This window comes from Anomaloglossus baeobatrachus, chromosome 5 (assembly GCF_048569485.1).
Source record: "Anomaloglossus baeobatrachus isolate aAnoBae1 chromosome 5, aAnoBae1.hap1, whole genome shotgun sequence".
Lineage (NCBI taxonomy): Eukaryota > Metazoa > Chordata > Amphibia > Anura > Aromobatidae > Anomaloglossus > Anomaloglossus baeobatrachus.
Window position 1 is genome coordinate 60,422,323 of NC_134357.1, and position 20,073 is coordinate 60,442,395.

At 47.4% G+C, this 20,073-nt stretch overlaps 1 protein-coding gene across 4 annotated transcripts in view; it reads left to right on the forward strand.

Annotated features, from left to right (window-relative positions):
* The window catches only part of ADGRA1 (adhesion G protein-coupled receptor A1), a 1,087,584-nt gene that overhangs the window by 1,040,729 nt on the left and 26,782 nt on the right, over positions 1 to 20,073 (forward strand). For all 4 annotated transcript variants that reach the window (XM_075348547.1, XM_075348548.1, XM_075348549.1 and 1 more), the window contains one exon: positions 8,436 to 8,531. In XM_075348547.1, the coding sequence (XP_075204662.1) occupies positions 8,436 to 8,531 (96 nt within the window). The remainder of the gene's footprint in view (positions 1 to 8,435; positions 8,532 to 20,073) is intronic.

The following is a 20,073-nucleotide window of genomic DNA, read 5'->3' on the forward strand; positions in this document are numbered from 1 at the left end:
TCATAAGACGAGGAACATAATGTAAAGATAAATTACATTTCATACACATTTTAGAATTGCAGTTCGAATTAATGATAGTTAAAGCAAGAAGGATAAGGCAAAGGCTAAAAAGGCAATTAGCATTTAGATAGATGAATACCCAATTTCAGAGATCAAAGTAAGATTATTTCAGGTACTGCAGCTGCAAGAAGCATTGCTGGGGAAATATGATTAGTTTATACAGCAGATTGGGAGTGATCATAATTAATGAATTATGTTAGAAATGAATAAAAAGATGGTAAGATCGTCTTTATTTTATCTCATCTCTTTTCATTATTGAGGAGTGTCAGGTGACGATGTGCCATACTGTATAGGATTGCTGGTAAGATGGTGATGAAGAGGTGGCAGTGCCTTGTAAGCTTTAAAGGGAACCTGTCACCAGATTTGTTGACTATAAACTGCGGCCACCACCAGTGGGCTCTTATATACAGCATATAAGAGCCCAGGCCGCTGTGTAGAATGTAAAATGACTTTATAATACTTACCTAAATGGTTGCTGCGGTGGAGTTGGGTCATATGGGCGTCTCTGTTCTGCGGTGTCAGCGCCTCCTCTTTCGGCCATCTTTGTCGTCCTTCTTCTGAAGCCGGGGTGCATGATGCATCCTACGTCATCCACACTTGCCGGCATTGAGGCACTGCGTAGACGGACTTTGATCTGCCCTGAGCAGGGTAGATCAAAGTATTATAGTGCACCTGCGTGGGACCGGCGAATGTGTATGACGTAGGACGCGTCATGCACACAGGCTTCTGAAGGAGGACAAAGATGGCCAAAAGAGGAGGTGCCGGCATTGGAGAATGGAGACACCCATATGATCCCTCTCCACCACATCGACCATTTAGGTGAGTATTATTATAAAGTCATTTTTACATTCTACACAGCAGCCTGGGCTCTTACTGTTTATACAGCATGTTAGAATGTTGTATATCGCAGGGTAGGTGGAGAAATCGGGTTAAATGCTGCGCTAGAAACCACACGTCCAGGAGATGTAATGAATTCTTTCCTTTATTAACACAGGTCTACGCGTTTCAAAGGCATATCCGCCTTCTTCATCAGGACAAAGAAAGAAACAGAAACTTTCTTTTCTGTTTCTGTTTCTTTCTTTGTCCTGATGAAGAAGGCGGATATGCCTTTGAAACGCGTAGACCTGTGTTAATAAAGGAAAGAATTCATTACATCTCCTGGACGTGTGGTTTCTAGCGCAGCATTTAACCCGATTTCTCCACCTACCCTGCGATTTTGACTGCATTATCGGGGCTGCGGCTGACCATTCTTAGCATTCATTTTGCTTCATGCCTACAAAGGAGTTGTGCCTGTCACAACTCTAACAGGTGAGTACCTGTCTAATTATTATCTTCATCTGTATACCAGATAAGACCCTATCTGCGCTTCTCTTTCTCCACAGCATTGCTTTGAGAATGTTGTATATAAGAGCTCAGTGGTGGTGGCCACAGCTTATAGGCCCCAAATCTGCTGACAGGTTCTCTTTAAAGGAGATAGCCAGTATCTGAAAGAAATAGCAGGAAACACTTCAAAACAAGAAAAACTGATCTCCCCTCCTCTGTTTCTGCAGTGTCTCGTGATGCCACAGTATAGCCACTGATAGGGTACTGTGCTCACATACTGGATCAACGAATATCTCTTTAGTCATTCATGGAAAATAGAGACATGAGACAGGAACTTTTATGACCTCCCATTCTAAGTCCATGGGCAGTAATATGGAGTTGGTCACTCTTACAGCTTCTGTGAAGGCTTTCTACAAGATTTTGGAAGTGTCTGTCGGAATTTCAACCCTTCATCCAGAAGTGCATTTGTGAGGTCAGATAGTAAGGGAGGGCAGGGCTCACGATCTCGATTATAGCTCATCCCAAAGGTGTTAGATGGAGTTGAAGTCCGGGCTCTCTGCAGTCAGTCATTGTGTTCCCACAAAGCTCCCCCATTTATTTAGAGACCTAGTTTTGTGCACTAGTCATTGTCATGAGGAACAGAAAAAGGCCTATTCAAACTCTACTCACAAAGTTGGAAGTTACCATTGTCCAATTTGTTTTAGTGTGCTGAAGCAGTAATCTCTCTTATATCTGAAAATAGGGGCCTAGTCCAACACCTGAAAAACAACTGTGACGCCCTGGACTATCCAGGTCGTCCCAGGTAGACACAACAACACTACACACCCCCCTTCCCAGTTAGGTAACAGCAGTCAAACTTAAAAGCCTTGTCACCACCCTCCAGGTTAGATGTCCACATTAGGGGGGTGGAGCCAGGCAGTTGGTTCCACCCACTGAGGAGTTCATAGGCCTGGAAGCGGGAACCTAAGTAGTCAAGTTCAAGTTGACAACAGAGAGTAGTTTTGACAGTGAAGGAGGGAGGTTGTGTCCAGAAGCAGACCTGTGCTCAGGCCTGCAAAAGACTACTCCGGTGGCTGGGTTGGAGCCCAGTCACCATTGGCAAGGAGGCAGATGGTAGTGGCTGCCTGCAGGAGACCGGGAAGACAACCAGTGGAATCGTAAGGGACCGGGACAGGGTAGTGGCCCGCCGGAACCGAACCGGGGAGCCAACTGGATACCGGAGCACTAGGCAGGGTACTCAGACCCCGAACTAGGCTAGAAGCCACCACCATAGTCGAATTAACTGATTGCGGTCTGGACCTCAGTTCATTCCCACCTAAGTCCCGATTGAAGGCAACAGCCCAACCATTCCGGATAAGTGCCACCGCCAAGGGCAAGAGATCCAAAGGGCCAGCGTCTGCGGGCAAACGGGCTCCTACGACAGATACACGTCGGGGAGCGGACTACCGGTGCCTAAGCACAGGAGTCAAGATTCACACACAGAGGTGCAGGAGAAAGGCGGACATTACCAACCTATTCTTGCAAGAGCTGCAGCTGGCTGCGGGCCCCGTTCATCACTCCGTTTGGTTTACCCGTGACTCCAGTGTCTTGTGTCAGAGTGAGTATGTCGCGGGCGGAGGGGACGCGCTCGCGACGCTCGGGTCCGGGGCTTTTGCTGCTGCTGCTCGGTGGCTCGAGCGGTGGACCGGACCCGGGGAATCGAGCAGCGCTCCTCACCCGTGAGTGAAATGGGGATGGTATGTTTAGGGAGATTGTTTGTGACGCCACCAATGGGTCGTGGTGATAATGGCACCACCGCTACTGGTAACGGGGATCCCGGGACAGTTGGTAGGGTGCAGCTGAGATGTTGTCCCCTCCATGGGTAGGGGGGTTGGTGATCCCAGGGCCCGGTAGTGTAAAGGGGAGGCCGGATGGCTGGGGTGCAGGGACTGCGCAGCACGGTGCCGGACGGCACTGGTGTACTCACTCAGACAATCACTGACAGAGTCGTAGGTAAACCAAAACGGCCGGATGGACGGGTCCCACAGCCGGCTGCATGGTTGTTGTTGTGCTCTCCCCGGATGGCTGATGGTGGCTGTCTTTCCCTGCACCTTTGAGAATGTTCTTGACTCCTGTGGTTGCCCACTGGTAGTCCGCTCCCCGGCGTATAGGTGCTGTAGGAGCCCGTTTTGCCCGCAGGCGCTGGCCCTTGGATCTGTGGCGGTGGCTGTATATCCTCTCTGGGTGGACGATTGCCTTCAATCGGGACTTGGTTGTTAGGAAACCCCTAGGGTTCCTGTCACACTCGGATTTGACTATTGACGGCGGCTCCAAGCCTGGTCGGGGTCTGATGGCCCTGCCTGTGTGCTTAGCTTCACTCCGTTCCCCGGTCCGGTACCGGCGGGCCGACGCCCGACTCCGGTCCTTACGGCTCTGCGGAGTTCCACCAACTCCTGCAGACGCATCTGCCAACCTTGCTGTCAGTGTCCGGGCTCCAACCCAGACACTTGCAGTTCGTGACCTCTCACTTTCACCTCCTGAACTAAACTCCTCCAAACTCTAACTGACTGCTTTTACCGCCTCCAGGCCTGTGAACTCCTCGGTGGGTGGGGCCAACCGCCTGGTTCCGCCCCACCTGGTGTGGACATCAGAGCCTGGAGGGAGGCAACAAGGGTTTTTGGTTGACTGATGTAACTGCCTAGGGTGGGGGTGGGTGTGTTGGTATGTATGTGACTACCTGTCTACTCCAGGGCATCAAAAGTACACCAGTACCATCCGGCACCGCGCCGCGCTGCACCGCAACACTACACCCTGCACCCGGGCCTCGGCCCACTGGACCCCGGGACCAACATCCCCTACCCACGGAGGGGTCAACACCTAGCTGCGCAACTACACCGCTACCGGGGGCCCCCATACCTTCACCACAGCGGTGGTGTCTACAATCACCACAACCCATGGGTAGCGTCACAAACTATCACTTCAAACCAAACACCCCAAATTCCTGCGTGTAGCGCCAACTCCCTTGCAGAGCGACGTGACCCCCGGGTCCGTGAGAGGCTCGAGCCACCACCCGCAGTACGAGCACGGATCCGAGCGGCTCGGCGGTCGCAGCTGAGCCCGCGGGGCGGTACACAACCCCATAGAGTTATCCCTCCTCCAGCAAACTGTACAGTGGCACAATCCCATCAGACAGGTAACGTTCTCCTGACTTTCACCAAACCAAGAATTGTCCGTCACATTCCAGATTTAGAAGTATGGTCCATCATTCCACAGAACATGTTTCCAGAGTCCAGTAGTGGCTTTACACCTGTCCATCCGACGTTTGGCAGGGGCACAGTTTTGTGCTGATGTTAATATCAGAGGAGGTCTGGACTCTTCAGTTATGGAGTCTTCAGAGCAATGGTGACTTTTATGCCCTCTGCTCCTCAGGACTCGGCCTCCCGCTCTGTACCTTCAGAGGGCCTCCACTTTGTGGCTGAGATCCTTCCACTTCTCAATAATAACACTCACATGTGATGAGAGAATATCTAGAAGCCAAAAAATGTAATTGACGGACTTGTTACACCAGTGGCTCCTATTGATGGTATCAGGAGGCTCTGCACCACCGGTCATCTGTCACATGTTAGGAAAGGTAGATGGTGTGGTGAGGGCCTGCACTTTGTATAAAGCATGTGACATTGAGACTGAATGGAGATCTTGAATTAAATTATTAAAACGTGTGTCCCAATGCTGTTGTCCACATAGTGTAGATAGACTTAAAATACATATTTTTTTTCCTGTGGGTTTTTTATTTTTTTTTACCAGAAATATACAGAACTACAGTAAAAATGTAAATGCTTTTAAGTCATGAAATAGAGAAATCACTGTGTAATATCAACCTTTTCTCTATAATGCTTTGTGTTCCAGTTCTCGGAGTGACGCCAGTGATATAAACAATAGAAGTTTCTGTTCTGGTTGTCATGATTACGTTCACAGACCTGCATTCCCCTGTACTGTAATTGTCCTCATGTATATTATTTGATCGAACAAAAAAGTTTAATAAAGTGATTTTGTACATTGGCTTGTTGTAGCATAGTGAAATGTAGAAATCACACTACATGTACTGTATGTATGTGTACATGGAGCTCTAAAGTTTGTGGACACCATGTTATATATATAGTATTGAATACGCTTACTTAAATTTACTTAATATTTCGGATAAAAGCCTTTGTTGGTGATGATGAAAGCTTCAAATCGCCACCGGTATGGAGAAACTAGTCACATGCCATAGTTCAGGTGTGATTTTGGCCTATTCTTCGACACAAACACTCTTCAAATCTTGAAGGTACCATGGGCTCCTTCTATGAACTCTGAGCTTTAGTTCCTTCCATAAATTTTCTATTGGATTCAGGTCAGGTGATTGGCTCGGTCATTCTAGCAACTTTAATTTCTTTCTCTGAAACCAATTGAGAGTTTCTTTGGCTGTGTGTTTGGGATAAATGTGTTGCTGAAATTTCCACCCTGTTTTCATCTTTATCATCCTGCTAGATGGCAGCAGATTTTTATCAAGATTGTCTCAGGACATGTGTCGTTTCATCATTTCTTCAATCATATGACATTTGCCATAAAAATAGTCCCGCACCACAATGTTTCAACCTTCAAACTTCACTGTTGGTATGGAGTTTTTGTGGTTATATGTAGTGCCTTTTGGCCTCTAAACATGGTGTGTATTATGGATTCCAAAGAGTTCAATTTTGGTCTCATCTGACTAGATTATTTGCTCCCAATATTTCACAGGCTTGTCTAAATGCCACTGACCAAACTTTAAACACATTTGAACATGCTTTTTGTTCAGTAATGGAGTCTTGCATAGTGAGTGTGCATACAGGCCAATGAGAGTGAGTGCATTACTTATTGTTCTATTCTAATCAATCAATTGTACCTGCTGATTTCAGGTCTTTCTGTAGCTCATCATATGTGGTCCTTGGCTTTTGAAAAACTCTTGTGATAATTCTTTTTACTTCTCTGTCTAAAATCTTGTGCGGAGCACCTGGTGGTGGATGGTTTATGGTGAATTGATGTTCTTTCCAATTAAGGATTTTAGTCCCAACAATGCTCACTTGAACCTGTAGTAGTTTAGAAATTCTTCTGTAACCAATGCCATCAGAATATTTTGCAACAATAAGCTTGTGAAGGTCTTGAGATAGCTCACTGGTTTTACCCATCATGAGATGTTTCTTGTTTAGCATCTTGGTAATGAAACACCTTTTTATAGGCTATCAGTTGAACCAGCTGATATTATTTTTGACTAAGTGACAGGATTACTTTCTAATTACTGGTGTCATGACTTTCAATGGCTTTTTGCACATCTTTTGCTTCATGTCTTCAATACTTTTTACATATCTCATTCTTACATATCACTACATTTCTGGACATTTATGGATGATTTTTTTTGCCTGCGTGGATTGGATGAGTTGTTACCACCATCTGGTGAGAAATTAATTTCAATAGCACCTTTAGAAATCTATTCACTTAGAAAATTGGTGTCACGTTCAATACTTATTTCACCCACTGTATAAATTGTTATTATGGTTTAATATTGGCTTGTGTATAATTCAGATTTTCTGTTAGTTTTGTGTTGTGCAGACAGACCTAACTTATCACGATCTATACATGTGGGCTTGAGGAGTAAATTAGCAGCACAATACTGGAGCTCTAAAGAATCTCCTTCAAAGGTGTTTTTTTCGTGACTTCTGAGCTGTTTATTCTATTGCTTTAGTTTTATGCCGCAGGCAGCAGCCTCTAATTAGCTGTAAAGAAATATTGAGAAAAGAGATAAACAGGATCATTCATAGGTGATTGTATAAATATAATGGACAGTTTTAGACCATACTGATAACGTGAGGTTAAAAGGTTCATCTCATCTTGTTTCTTCAGAGGCGCTCACGTTTGATTGACAGCATGGAGGAGCGCTCAGTTTGGACTAGTGGTATGTGCATGCTGCTGGTCCGAACTGAGCGCTCTCACATTCTTGTGGCAGAAGCAGCTTTACCTTGGCAGTATAGGAGAAGGGCAGAGGGTCTGAGGTTAGTCAAATCCAGCAATCATGGAAGCTTGAGAGAAGTGCTTCTAGGCTCAATATTATAGAAACTAAATGCGGCGCTCACTCCTTGCATAGATTGGCACTCTGAGACTACAGCGTTGGCTGGTAACTTGGGCAATCAGCTGTAAACTATAGAAATTAAAATCCCTTTTGACAGCAGAAAATATTTTTAATAACAGGTCAATTTTACCCATTATTGGAGATGTGGTGACCCCTTTAAAGGAGTGGTTCACTACTCTGTAATAGTGGCCACATCTCTGCAAAACTGAGACGGAAGGGTGTTTCTAAATACCTTATTTTGCCAATTCTAACTCCGAGTGGTCCACTCATCCCTAGAAGTGCCCCCCGGGCTCCATGACCTCTGCGATCTGGTCAACTTCCAGTTGACCCGACATCACCGCGGCTGACCACAGTCTCCCTGAGTGACTGGGCTGTAGGTGGCGTTTCAACGCTCGTCACAGCCCAGCATCACTCCTGTTTGTGGTGCTCTACAGCGTAGGAGAGAATGCATGACATTTTGGACTCTAAGCGGAGTTTCATCACTCGTTACAGCCCAGCATTGTTCCTGCTTGTGGCGCTCTGCAGTGAAGGAGAGAGCTTGCAAGATGTTGGGCTGTGATGCTGGGCTGTGACGATCGGTGAAACTGCGCCCCAGCTCAGTCACTTACTAAGACTGGGGCCGGCCTCGATGATGTCAGGTCAACTGGAAGTTGATGTAACACCACCGGATCTCAGAGGTCACAGAGCCTGGGGATCACTTTTTGGAGATGAACGGACCACAATAGCGCTGCTCAGAGGCAGAATTGGCTGAACAAGGTATTTAGAAAAAGCCTTCCCTATCAGTTTTACAGGGATGTGGTCACTATTGCAGAGTAGTAAACCACTTATTTAACCCATAATATTATTATACCGTGTTATTTACTTTATTCTGGACACCAGTGCCTGGCCATCATCTGTACACATGGTAAATAACTGTTTTCTCTTCCAACAGGTTTTATCTTATAAGTGGTGGTGTCCCATTTATCATTTGTGGAATAACTGCTGCAACCAATATCAAGAATTATGGAAATGAAGACAATGCACCTTAGTAAGTAGCCAGGCATTGTTATATCTTCAGATGACCTATTATATATGCTTCATTTAGTATAGACTATTGACACTTTCACAAGTTTTTACTTTTTCATTAAGAAAATTGCACTAAGTTTCAGTCTGCAATCTTCACTCCTTCTTTTACATATTTTCAGACATCTCTGATTTGCCATGTGCTGTTTAAGTGTCAGATTTTTGTCTCGTGGGAGTGTCTGTCCCAGTAATACAGGCTGGATGGGAGCTCAGTGTGTATCCATGGTAGTACTGTCTTCCTTAGCTCATGTATCCGCACAGCTTCTATCCTACTGTTATTTACTTTTCATGTGTTTTTCTCCTTATCTGTGTCTCATTTTCTCAGCCCTCTCTAATCTGTAGATACTTTCTCCCCTCTTCTCATTGTGGAAATCAATAGACAGACCCCTCCCCTGCTCTGCTGTTATTTCTAATACTGAGAGAAGGAAGGGGGATCAGAGCTCTATCAGAAGTAAACAGGAGATATGACAGCTTTCCTGTGGATTGGCTTGCAGATCACTCATCTATATATAGGACTTATGGACACTGCAGAAGCAAAATGGTAGAAAATTCTTAATGAAGACTTTTTAGAAAGTTCCTTAGGATAGATCATCAAATCTGATCGGCGAGAGTTCGACATCCGGCACCCCCACCAAACAGCTGTCCTCAGTCGCAGCAGTGACAGCAGGTGGCCAGAAATGCTCAGTTGCAAAACTGCCCTGTTTTCTTATAGGGGCAGTGACCGGGTACTGCACATTCACCTCCTATTGATTTGAATAGGAGGCAGATGGGAAGTACTCAGCCACAGCTGCTATCAGTTGACAGGGCAGCTCCGGAACCAAGCATTCCGGCTGCCTGCTGCTGCCACCGGGACGGGGAGCAGCTAATTGGGGGTGGGGGGGCGGGGGTGTCAGACCCTGAGCGAACAGGCATTGATGACCTATCCTGATGCGGGCGTCACACGAGACGATCTATTGTGCGATGCATCGTCGGGGTCACGGTTTTTGTGACGCACATCCAGCATCGTTTGTGACGTCGTCCCGTGTGACACCTACGAGCGACGCAAAACGTTTGGAAATCGTGTGCAAATCGTTTACCTGTCACACGTCGCTCATTTTTAAAAAATCGTTTATTTTTCTTTGCGCTGCATCATACCCGGGGTAGCACACATCGCTCCGTGTGACACCGCGGAACGATAAACACAGCTTACCTGCGTCCCGCGGCACCCGCCGGCTATGCGGAAGGAAGGAGGTGGGCAGGATGTTTACGTCCCGCTCATCTCTTCCCCTCCGCTTCTATTGGCCGACCGCTTTGTGACGTCGCTGTGACATCGAACGTCCCTCCCCCTTCAGGAAGTGGATGTTCGCCGCCCACAGCGAGGTCACTCAGCAGGTAAGTACGTGTGACAGCGGTTTAATGACTTTGTGCAACACGTGCAGCGATTTGCCCGTGACGCACAAACGACGGGGGCGGGTACGATCGCTTGTTCGATCACACGATAGATCGTACCGTGTGACGCCTGCATAAGAAAAGACCAGCAATGTAAAAGTAGTAGATAACATCTTTAAAGAGACTGGAAAAAAACAGAAAAGTGGACATGACCGCCTTTCTGCACCACGAGAGCTAGGAATTCACATTCCTCGGCTTATGATTCCTTTCAGTAATAGAGAGGTCACAGACTAAAGGGGGTTTTACACGCTGTGACATCGCTAGCGTTCGCACCCGCCCCCGTCGGTTGTGCGTCACGGGCAAATCGCTGCCCATGGCACACAACATCGCTTACACCCGCCACACATACTTACCTTCCTAGCGAAGTCGCTGTGGCCGGCGAACCGTCTCCTTTCTAAGGGTGCGGTTCATGCGGCGTCACAGCAACGTCACACGGCAGCCATCCAATAGAAGCGGAGGGGCGGAGAGTAGCCGAAAGAAAATTACGCCCACCTCGTTACCCGAGGACGCAGGTAAGGTGTTGTTCCTCGTTCCTGGGGTGTCACACGTAGTGATGTGTGCTGCCTCAGGAACGACGAACAACCTGCCTCCTGCAACAGCAACGATATTTGGGATTAGAACGACGTGTCAACGATCAACGATTAGGTGAGTAATTTTGATCGTTAGCGGTCGTTCGTACGTTTCACACACAACGACGTCGCTAACGAGGCCTGATATGCATCACGAATTCCGTGACCCCAACGACATCTCGTTAGCAATGTCGTTGCGTGTAAAGCCCCCTTAAGACTAAACAGCAGTAGTTACTTCTGTGTTGTGGATTCATTTGTATGACTGCTAGATTTGTCATAAAATGGAAACCAATGGCACTGGATGGCATCGTTGACTTATATTGGTATCCATAAATTTGATGGAAAAAAATCTCGCTGCCTGTATAGGTTTTTTAACATAAAATGGGACAACTGTAGTGGAGGCTGCAGTGTAAATATGAACAGAGCCTAAAAATAAAACATGCAATCTTATTGTTGATCATAAATTAGCAAAAAAAAATCCTTTGACATTAACTGTAAATTTATTTTTGGAACTTTTAAATTCCTGAAAATTGATTAAAAACAAAGCAACGTTACAGAAAAGCGAAGTCAAAACATCTGTTTCTTCCGATCTGAACATTTCCTCAGCTCCTCGTCTTCTGAATTTCAAATGTGAGAAGCATTCATCAAGAAAATTAGTGTTTACGTGATGGAAGCTCGGGACCCGGTGATACGCAGACAAAGCAGCGCAGCCATCAGGTTCCCAAGTGTAAAATTAGTACTGGTTGACACACAATTAATAACGCCCTAACCCAATGAGTGTCAAGCTCCAAATCATTTTAAAGTCATTATAATGATGGGCACATTAGTCCTATGGAGGGATGTGATCAGTTATTGGACGGCATCCAACATTATTAACAAAGAACCAATTCATATTATTCCATATGTTAATAGTTATATAGTTGCAATGTTAAAGAAAGACACAAGTGCATCAAGTCTATTTTCTAATCCTAACGTATTAATCCAAAGGAAGGCGAAAACCACGTCTAGTAGATGCCAGTAGCAACAGTCAAGAGGACAAATTTCTTTGCGATTCTAAATATATCAGACAATGAGAATAAATTCCTGTATAGGAGGTGTTCCAACCTCCACACACAGACAGCATATGAGACATATTGTTCTCCATTTTAAGACCTGTACCACAAACAAGGTTGGGATATGAGAGCAGCCAGACATGCCCTTCTCTTCATGCTTCTTGTAAAACCCATCTCTGATATGCCCTCATAAATTCTCTTAGTAGTAGGTGTACATTAGAGAGGATAACCACCTCTGCCATATGTACCGCCCCCGTAGCAGCGGCAGAGCCGCTCGGATCCGGAACCGTGGTGGCTCGAGGGGTCTCCGGACCCGGGGGTTCGCGCGGACACTCGAGTTTCGAAAGGGAGAGTATGTACAGGGCATTAGGAAGTTCGGGACGCCAACCACGGTGCGTGGTAAGGTGGAGTACCACCGCTGCTGTTGGGGAGCCTGGTGGCGGTGGTATGGCAGCAAGGTGTTTAACCCCTCCGTGGGTAAGGTTTGTGCCCCGGGGCCCAGTGATGGTAGTGAAGGGGTGCCGTGGGGAGGAAAGGGTTTTCTGCGTACTCACTCAGTCCAGGAATAATGACACTGACAGCTTGTAAACCAGAATTCTAAGCACCTCTGCAGCCAGGAGGGAGCACGCTTGGATCCATGTCCTTGGTGTTACTTTTTAGCCTGTGACCTTTTCCGTGGCACCTTGTTCACTGTTTGGACCCTATAGTGTGGAACTAATCGGGTCCCGCTCACCCGTATGGCTAACGGTGTGAGCTTGCTCTCAGGGTTCACTCTTGTGATTTGATAGACTGTACTTGTGGGAAAGTCCTATCCCATCGGTGCGCTAGTACCCCGATTTTGGAGCGAGTGAGGGATGAATCTTGAAGACTTCACCCCCGTCGGGTAAATTACCAGGACACTTGAAGCTACTTCCCGACCTAGGGTCCACGTACCCCGTTGTGCCCTGGCCCCTGCCAGGAGATGGCTCAAGGCCGCCGGCTGCCCTCCTCGGCAGATCCGTGCCCCTTTACACAATCCCCTATGACCGGGGTTCCAGCTCCTACCAGGCCCAGACCAACGTTTGCCACCTAGTACTCAGGAGCCAAGCTCCCACCTGTGACCTCTCCTTTCAAGAGTCACTTCACACTCTCCTTCTCCTGTCTCCTTTCTGACACCTCTCACATCCCCTACCAACCCCCCAAGTGGGTGGCCTTATTCCCTTCAGGCCCCCAAATGGTGTATCTGGTGGGTGTGATGTAAAGTGTTCCTAGGGTTTTGACTGGCTCTGATCTCAGCAACACCAAAAAACAGGGATCCGTAACCAAGGAGGACTTGGATACCGTGCTGAAGGGCAGGTTGCCCGATACCCTGTGACAACCTGATAGGCCAGGGCATCACATTTCCCCTTGGTTAAACGTAGCTCGTCCCCAAGCTACAGGACACCAGAAGTATATTTTGTTTCAACTGTAGGAAAGAGAAAAAGGTAAAATTGCAAACATTTATTAACAGGTCCCATCCCACACAGGGGAGGCATTTTTCTTAAAAGTCACTAATTTTTAAGAGTTCATCATCCAACAGTGGGACGCTACCAGTTTCAATGCTAATGGAGGCTCAACCTACTCCGTTGCAGCCCCTTCCTGCAACAGTCCAGTCCCAATGTCCCGGGCCCAACAACCCGCCACCCAAACAACCTGTTCTCCCTGGAAACCTATTCATGGGTCCATGACCAGGTTAAGGTCCCGGGTGTTGTCTTTACACGACTCTGGTTGGCACAGGAGGTGCAACTTTGTACAATACACAAGTTTGTGTTTGCCACGCCAGTCCTGTGACCGTGGTCCATATTTACTTATATATACCTATAAAATGTAACGGAGTCCACGTACCAGTTGTACACACTAGAAAGGAATTTAGTTGTTAATCAGGTAACTTCTTCGTTCATTTTCAATTATTTTCTCAAACTTTCATTTGCTGGTATCTATATGAAAAATAACAAACTGGGAAAAACAATAAACGAAAACACCGATACCTAACAGTTCTATGGCATCGTTAAGCTACTGGCATTATAACATTTTTCAGCATTCTTCTCTGTACCTCCGTGGAGGTTGACCAAAATTTACACGAGTTGATCTCCTCAATTCGGGGTCCTCATCCACTTCTGGTAAAGTGGCTATACTCCCTGCAAGTCCCTTGCCCTCTATGCTGGGTGGAACTGGCAAGACCCTACGTGTGTGTGGCAAGGAGACTGGTGCTACTCTAGGTGCTGGAGTAGGTGCAGTGTCAGTAAACCTTTTCTGCTCTGGTTCTTCCATGGGTTGTGGGAATGTTAACACAGGGACTATTACTGCTCCATTCTGCATAGGCCAATCTTCCTGAAAATCACCTAGAACGGTACGGATCACCCTTTTTCTTCTTTACACCACTGCAAGCTGGGATTGAGGTTCTTCTGCCCCTCTTACAGGTTCTGGACACCTCTTCAGATGGTCCCTTCATACCGTAGCCATAGTCCTTCCATGATCTTTGCTGATCAAGCAGGTCTTCTGGTTGTCAAAGTTGGACGGCTGTATCACATATGGCTATTTCTCCCACTGATCATCCAACTTGTGTTGCCTCCTTTTTCTTTTTAACACGATTTCACCAGGGACAAAGGGGCTTGCTTGAGCTCGTTTGTTAAAGTTTCTTTCTTGCCGCTCCCGGGTTTTATTCAAGCTCTCCTCAACGCACTTCTGAATCTGTTTGTACTGGGTTTGGCGACGTGAGTCCCAATCTTCTCCGGGTGCGTAGGTTTCAGGCAATTCAACCTCCATCTCCAAGTCCACTGGGAGTCTTCCCGGGCGGGCTCTCATCAGGTATGCTGGGGTACACTTGGTAGATCCCACTGGGATGTTGTTGTAGATGTCTACCAGGTCTGGCAGTTTTTCAGGTCACTGGTTCCGCTCTACTAGAGGAAGGGTCTGCAGCAGATTGATCACTTTGTGGTTCATCTTCTCGCACATCCCATTTGTCTGTGCATGATAGGGTGTTTAACCCCTCCGTGGGTAAGGTTTGTGCCCCGGGGCCCAGTGATGGTAGTGAAGAGGTGCCGTGGGGAGGAAAGGGTTTTCTGCGTACTCACTCAGTCCAGGAATAATGACACTGACAGCTTGTAAACCAGAATTCTAAGCACCTCTGCAGCCAGGAGGGAGCACGCTTGGATCCGTGTCCTTGGTGTTACTTGTTAGCCTGTGACCTTTTCCGTGGCACCTTGTTCACTGTTTGGACCCTATAGTGTGGAACTAATCGGGTCCCGCTCACCCGTATGGCTAACGGTGTGAGCTTGCTCTCAGGGTTCACTCTTGTGATTTGATAGACTGTACTTGTGGGAAAGTCCTATCCCATCGGTGCGCTAGTACCCCGATTTTGGAGCGAGTGAGGGATGAATCTTGAAGACTTCACCCCCGTCGGGTAAATTACCAGGACACTTGAAGCTACTTCCCGACCTAGGGTCCACGTACCCCGTTGTGCCCTGGCCCCTGCCAGGAGATGGCTCAAGGCCGCCGGCTGCCCTCCTCGGCAGATCCATGCCCCTTTACACAATCCCCTATGACCGGGGTTCCAGCTCCTACCAGGCCCAGACCAACGTTTGCCACCTAGTACTCAGGAGCCCAGCTCCCACCTGTGACCTCTCCTTTCAAGAGTCACTTCACACTCTCCTTCTCCTGTCTCCTTTCTGACACCTCTCACATCCCCTACCAACCCCCCAAGTGGGTGGCCTTATTCCCTTCAGGCCCCCCAATGGTGTATCTGGTGGGTGTGATGTAAAGTGTTCCTAGGGTTTTGACTGGCTCTGATCTCAGCAACACCAAAAAACAGGGATCCGTAACCAAGGAGGACTTGGATACCGTGCTGAAGGGCAGGTTGCCCGATACCCTGTGACAACCTGATAGGCCAGGGCATCACATTTCCCCTTGGTTAAACGTAGCTCGTCCCCAAGCTACAGGACACCAGAAGTATATTTTGTTTCAACTGTAGGAAAGAGAAAAAAGTAAAATTGCAAACATTTATTAACAGGTCCCATCCCACACAGGGGAGGCATTTTTCTTAAAAGTCACTAATTTTTAAGAGTTCATCATCCAACAGTGGGACGCTACCAGTTTCAATGCTAATGGAGGCTCAACCTACTCCGTTGCAGCCCCTTCCTGCGACAGTCCAGTCCCAATGTCCCGGGCCCAACAACCCGCCACCCAAACAACCTGTTCTCCCTGGAAACCTATTCATGGGTCCATGACCAGGTTAAGGTCCCGGGTGTTGTCTTTACACGACTCTGGTTGGCACAGGAGGTGCAACTTTGTACAATACACAAGTTTGTGTTTGTCACGCCAGTCTTGTGACCGTGGTCCATATTTACTTATATATACCTATAAAATGTAACGGAGTCCACGTACCAGTTGTACACACTTGAAAGGAATTTAGTTGTTAATCAGGTAACTTCTTCGTTCATTTTCAATTATTTTCTCAAACTTTCATTTGCTGGTATCTATATGAAAAATAACAAACTGGGAAAAACAATAAACGAAAACACCGATACCTAACAGTTCTATGGCATCGTTAAGCTACTGGCATTATAACATTTTTCAGCATTCTTCTCTGTACCTCCGTGGAGGTTGACCAAAATTTACACGAGTTGATCTCCTCAATTCGGGGTCCTCATCCACTTCTGGTAAAGTGGCTACACTCCCTGCAAGTCCCTTGCCCTCTATGCTGGGTGGAACTGGCAAGACCCTACGTGTGTGTGGCAAGGAGACTGGTGCTACTCTAGGTGCTGGAGTAGGTGCAGTGTCAGTAAACCTTTCCTGCTCTGGTTCTTCCATGGGTTGTGGGAATGTTAACACAGGGACTATTACTGCTCCATTCTGCATAGGCCAATCTTCCTGAAAATCACCTAGAACGGTACGGATCACCCTCTTTCTTCTTTACACCACTGCAAGCTGGGATTGAGGTTCTTCTGCCCCTCTTACAGGTTCTGGACACCTCTTCAGATGGTCCCTTCATACCGTAGCCATAGTCCTTCCATGATCTTTGCTGATCAAGCAGGTCTTCTGGTTGTCAAAGTTGGACGGCTGTATCACATATGGCTATTTCTCCCACTGATCATCCAACTTGTGTTGCCTCCTTTTTCTTTTTAACACGATTTCACCAGGGACAAAGGGGCTTGCTTGAGCTCGTTTGTTAAAGTTTCTTTCTTGCCGCTCCCGGGTTTTATTCAAGCTCTCCTCAACGCACTTCTGAATCTGTTTGTACTGGGTTTGGCGACGTGAGTCCCAATCTTCTCCGGGTGCGTAGGTTTCAGGCAATTCAACCTCCATCTCCAAGTCCACTGGGAGTCTTCCCGGGCGGGCTCTCATCAGGTATGCTGGGGTACACTTGGTAGATCCCACTGGGATGTTGTTGTAGATGTCTACCAGGTCTGGCAGTTTTTCAGGTCACTGGTTCCGCTCTACTAGAGGAAGGGTCTGCAGCAGATTGATCACTTTGTGGTTCATCTTCTCGCACATCCCATTTGTCTGTGCATGATAGGGTGTAGTGCGGATCTTCTTGCACCCGTACAGACTGCAGAACTCCTGAAAGATCTCAGCCTCGAATGCAGGACCCTGGTCGGTCAGGACTCGGTCGGGATACCCATGCGGCCTACAGAAGTGGGCCTGGAATGCCCTGGCTGCAGTCCTGGTAGTCAAATCCTTAACAGGTACCACCATCAGGAACCGTGAGTAGTGGTCAACCATCGTGAGCACATACGTGTACCCACTTCTGCTGGGGGTCAACTTGACATGGTCCAGAGCCACAATTTCCAGAGGCTGCTTGGTGACAATCGGTTGGAGTGGTGCGCGATGACTGGTGCCATCTTGCCTCCTCAAGGCACAAGGCCCGCAATTTCTACACCAGGCTTCTATGGAGTCTCTCATTCCTATCCAGTAGAAGCGGCTTCTCAGCAACTTCTCCAACTTCTTACACCCAAAGTACCCGGCTCCGTCATGGCATGCCTCCAGCACCACTGGGACGTATGACTTGGGGACCACAATCTGGCAGATTCTCTCATGAGTCTTGGGGTTGGTCATGCTCCAGCACGGTTTACCTTGATGTAGATAAAGCCGACTCCGGTCTTGCCACAGTTTCTTGGCCTCTTCTGGCATGCCTGGTCCAAGACGAGCATCGGCTCTGGCCAGCAGCACCTTGACTAACTTGATCGCGAGGTCCCGATCCTGGGCTTCTCGCCAGCCATGGTGAGGCAACGGGTTGCAGGTCATCTCCTGCTGACGGGCACTGAATCTGGTTCGCCCCTCAGGCGGAGGCCGATGGAACGCCGGTAGCTCCACTTCTTCTAAGTCATCTTCGTCTCTTCCATTATCAGACAAGTGAGGCATTTGGGATAGGGCATCTGCGTTGGCATTCTTATGGCCATACCTGTATTTGATAATGAAATCATAGTTAGCCAATCATGCGACCCACCGTTGCTCTAAGGCTCCCAACTTCGCTGTATCCAAGTGAGTGAATGGATTAAACCAAGTGCCGGATATCGGTAGCCTCCGCCGGATATCGGTAGCCTCCGGAGGGGTGTGCTCGGGTCCCGCACACCGGTAGACAGGACAGGGGCCCTTCCTCCTGCACTTCTGTGTTGCTGCCTTGTGTGTTGACTAGTCCGCATGAAACGGGGAAAGTCCACTCCCGGTGACTTTTCTGTGGGAGCTGTGGCCCGCGAGATCTGACCCTTGGGATTTTTACAGGCACTTGCAGATGCCCTATTCCCTGCGTTGGGCTTCCGTCTCGCTCTATCTGGGCTGCTAGTGGGACAATACTTGGAGTCTTGTCCCCTGCTGGCTAATTGACAAGGTGCTTGCAGCTGTCATCGCCCTAGGGTCCAGGTACCCCGACTGCACGGCCTCCGGACTGGATTCCAGCTGTCAGCACCGGCGGGCTACAACCCTGCCCCAGTCTACTTAAGGTCTCCCACGACCGTATCTCCATCGCCTGTGGCCCTACTCTGCCGTCTGCCAGCTAGTCAGCTCAGGTAGTCCGGTAGTCTGGGAGCTACAACCCCCGACTACCACCTCACTCCTCTCACTTCCACTGTCTACTGTTATCTGAATTGCTCCCTCCCCTTGACACCTCAGGACCCCTAGGTGGGCATCACCATCTGCCTGGCCCCGCCCACTGATGTGTCATTATTGTCCTGGGGGGATGACTAGGCTTTTGTGGCTGGTGTATGTATCTGTGTGTGGTTGTGTTGGAAGGCCAAGGAGGAGGAGGGAATCCTGCACCAAGTAGAGGGGTGTAGTCATCTGTGACACCCTGATTTTGTCAGGGCGTCACATCTGTTCATTATTTTGTCCAGTATTGTGAATGTGAACAGAGCCTTACATATAAGAATTCTGTAGTAAGGACATTTATGTTGTACAGGTTGTTATATATCAGCTTTTGACTTTGTGTTTTTTATATCGTAGTGAGTTATATTTTGTAATAAAGAACAGCATAATAATGAAGGAAAACAATTGCGCTAAGATTAAAGTAATCTGTATCACTTTAGGCTAATGTTATTGCTCTCCTATTGACAACCATATAATATAGTAGCGGGTTACTTGACATCCTGACGTACGGCATTCTTCAGGTTACTGATTTTCCAACGAGAGGAGGTTGAGTTGCAAACAGCATAAGCACAGTATTGCTCTGTTTCACGGGAGTGAGATCCATGACAAACAACCTCGGAAATGATTAGTCCTTCCTGGGATTTAGGATGTGGAACTATTGAAACTCGGCTTGAACTATTTTTGTACCCTAAACTTCTTCTAGACCATTTAAAGTAACAAGTAAAGAAAGAATCAGAACCTGCTACATACCTGCCATTCACGGCTGTCTACAATTCTTATTAACTAGAGATGTACAGTATATACAGTATGTGTAAACAATTATACAAAAAATATTTTAGTATTTTTTTACACTTTTTTCTTTTTAGCAGTTATTATTTTCATTATAATGAATTGCCAAAGTGAGTCTAAAAACAGGCAGACTGTTCTAACCAGCCATGGCGCCCAGTGCACCCTTAGCACTGTCGAACAGTTGAGTTCACTTTCTCATATACTTGTTTTTCATCTATTTCCGCTTCCCTCTTTCTTGACCTACAGCACTGTCTTTTCTGGAGCCATAGAAGGCAGGAAAGAGATAACAAGTAGGTGGGAAGCTGCAGTGAACTGTTTGGCTATGCCAAGGGAGCACTGAGTGCTTGTGCTTGGTTTGAACAGTCAGTCTAGGCTGACAGACTTCATTTAAAGAGGTTGTCCCAATTGGACAAATTTTGTTCAAATTTTGTTCAAATTTATTTCCATGTTATTAGGAGGATGTGATAGAAGGTGTTCCCTGTATTAGCGTAGCAAAATACTGCTGCAAAGAGGATCTGTATCTTGGTTTGAACAAATTCATAAAGGGGTTGACCACTACTTTTACATTACT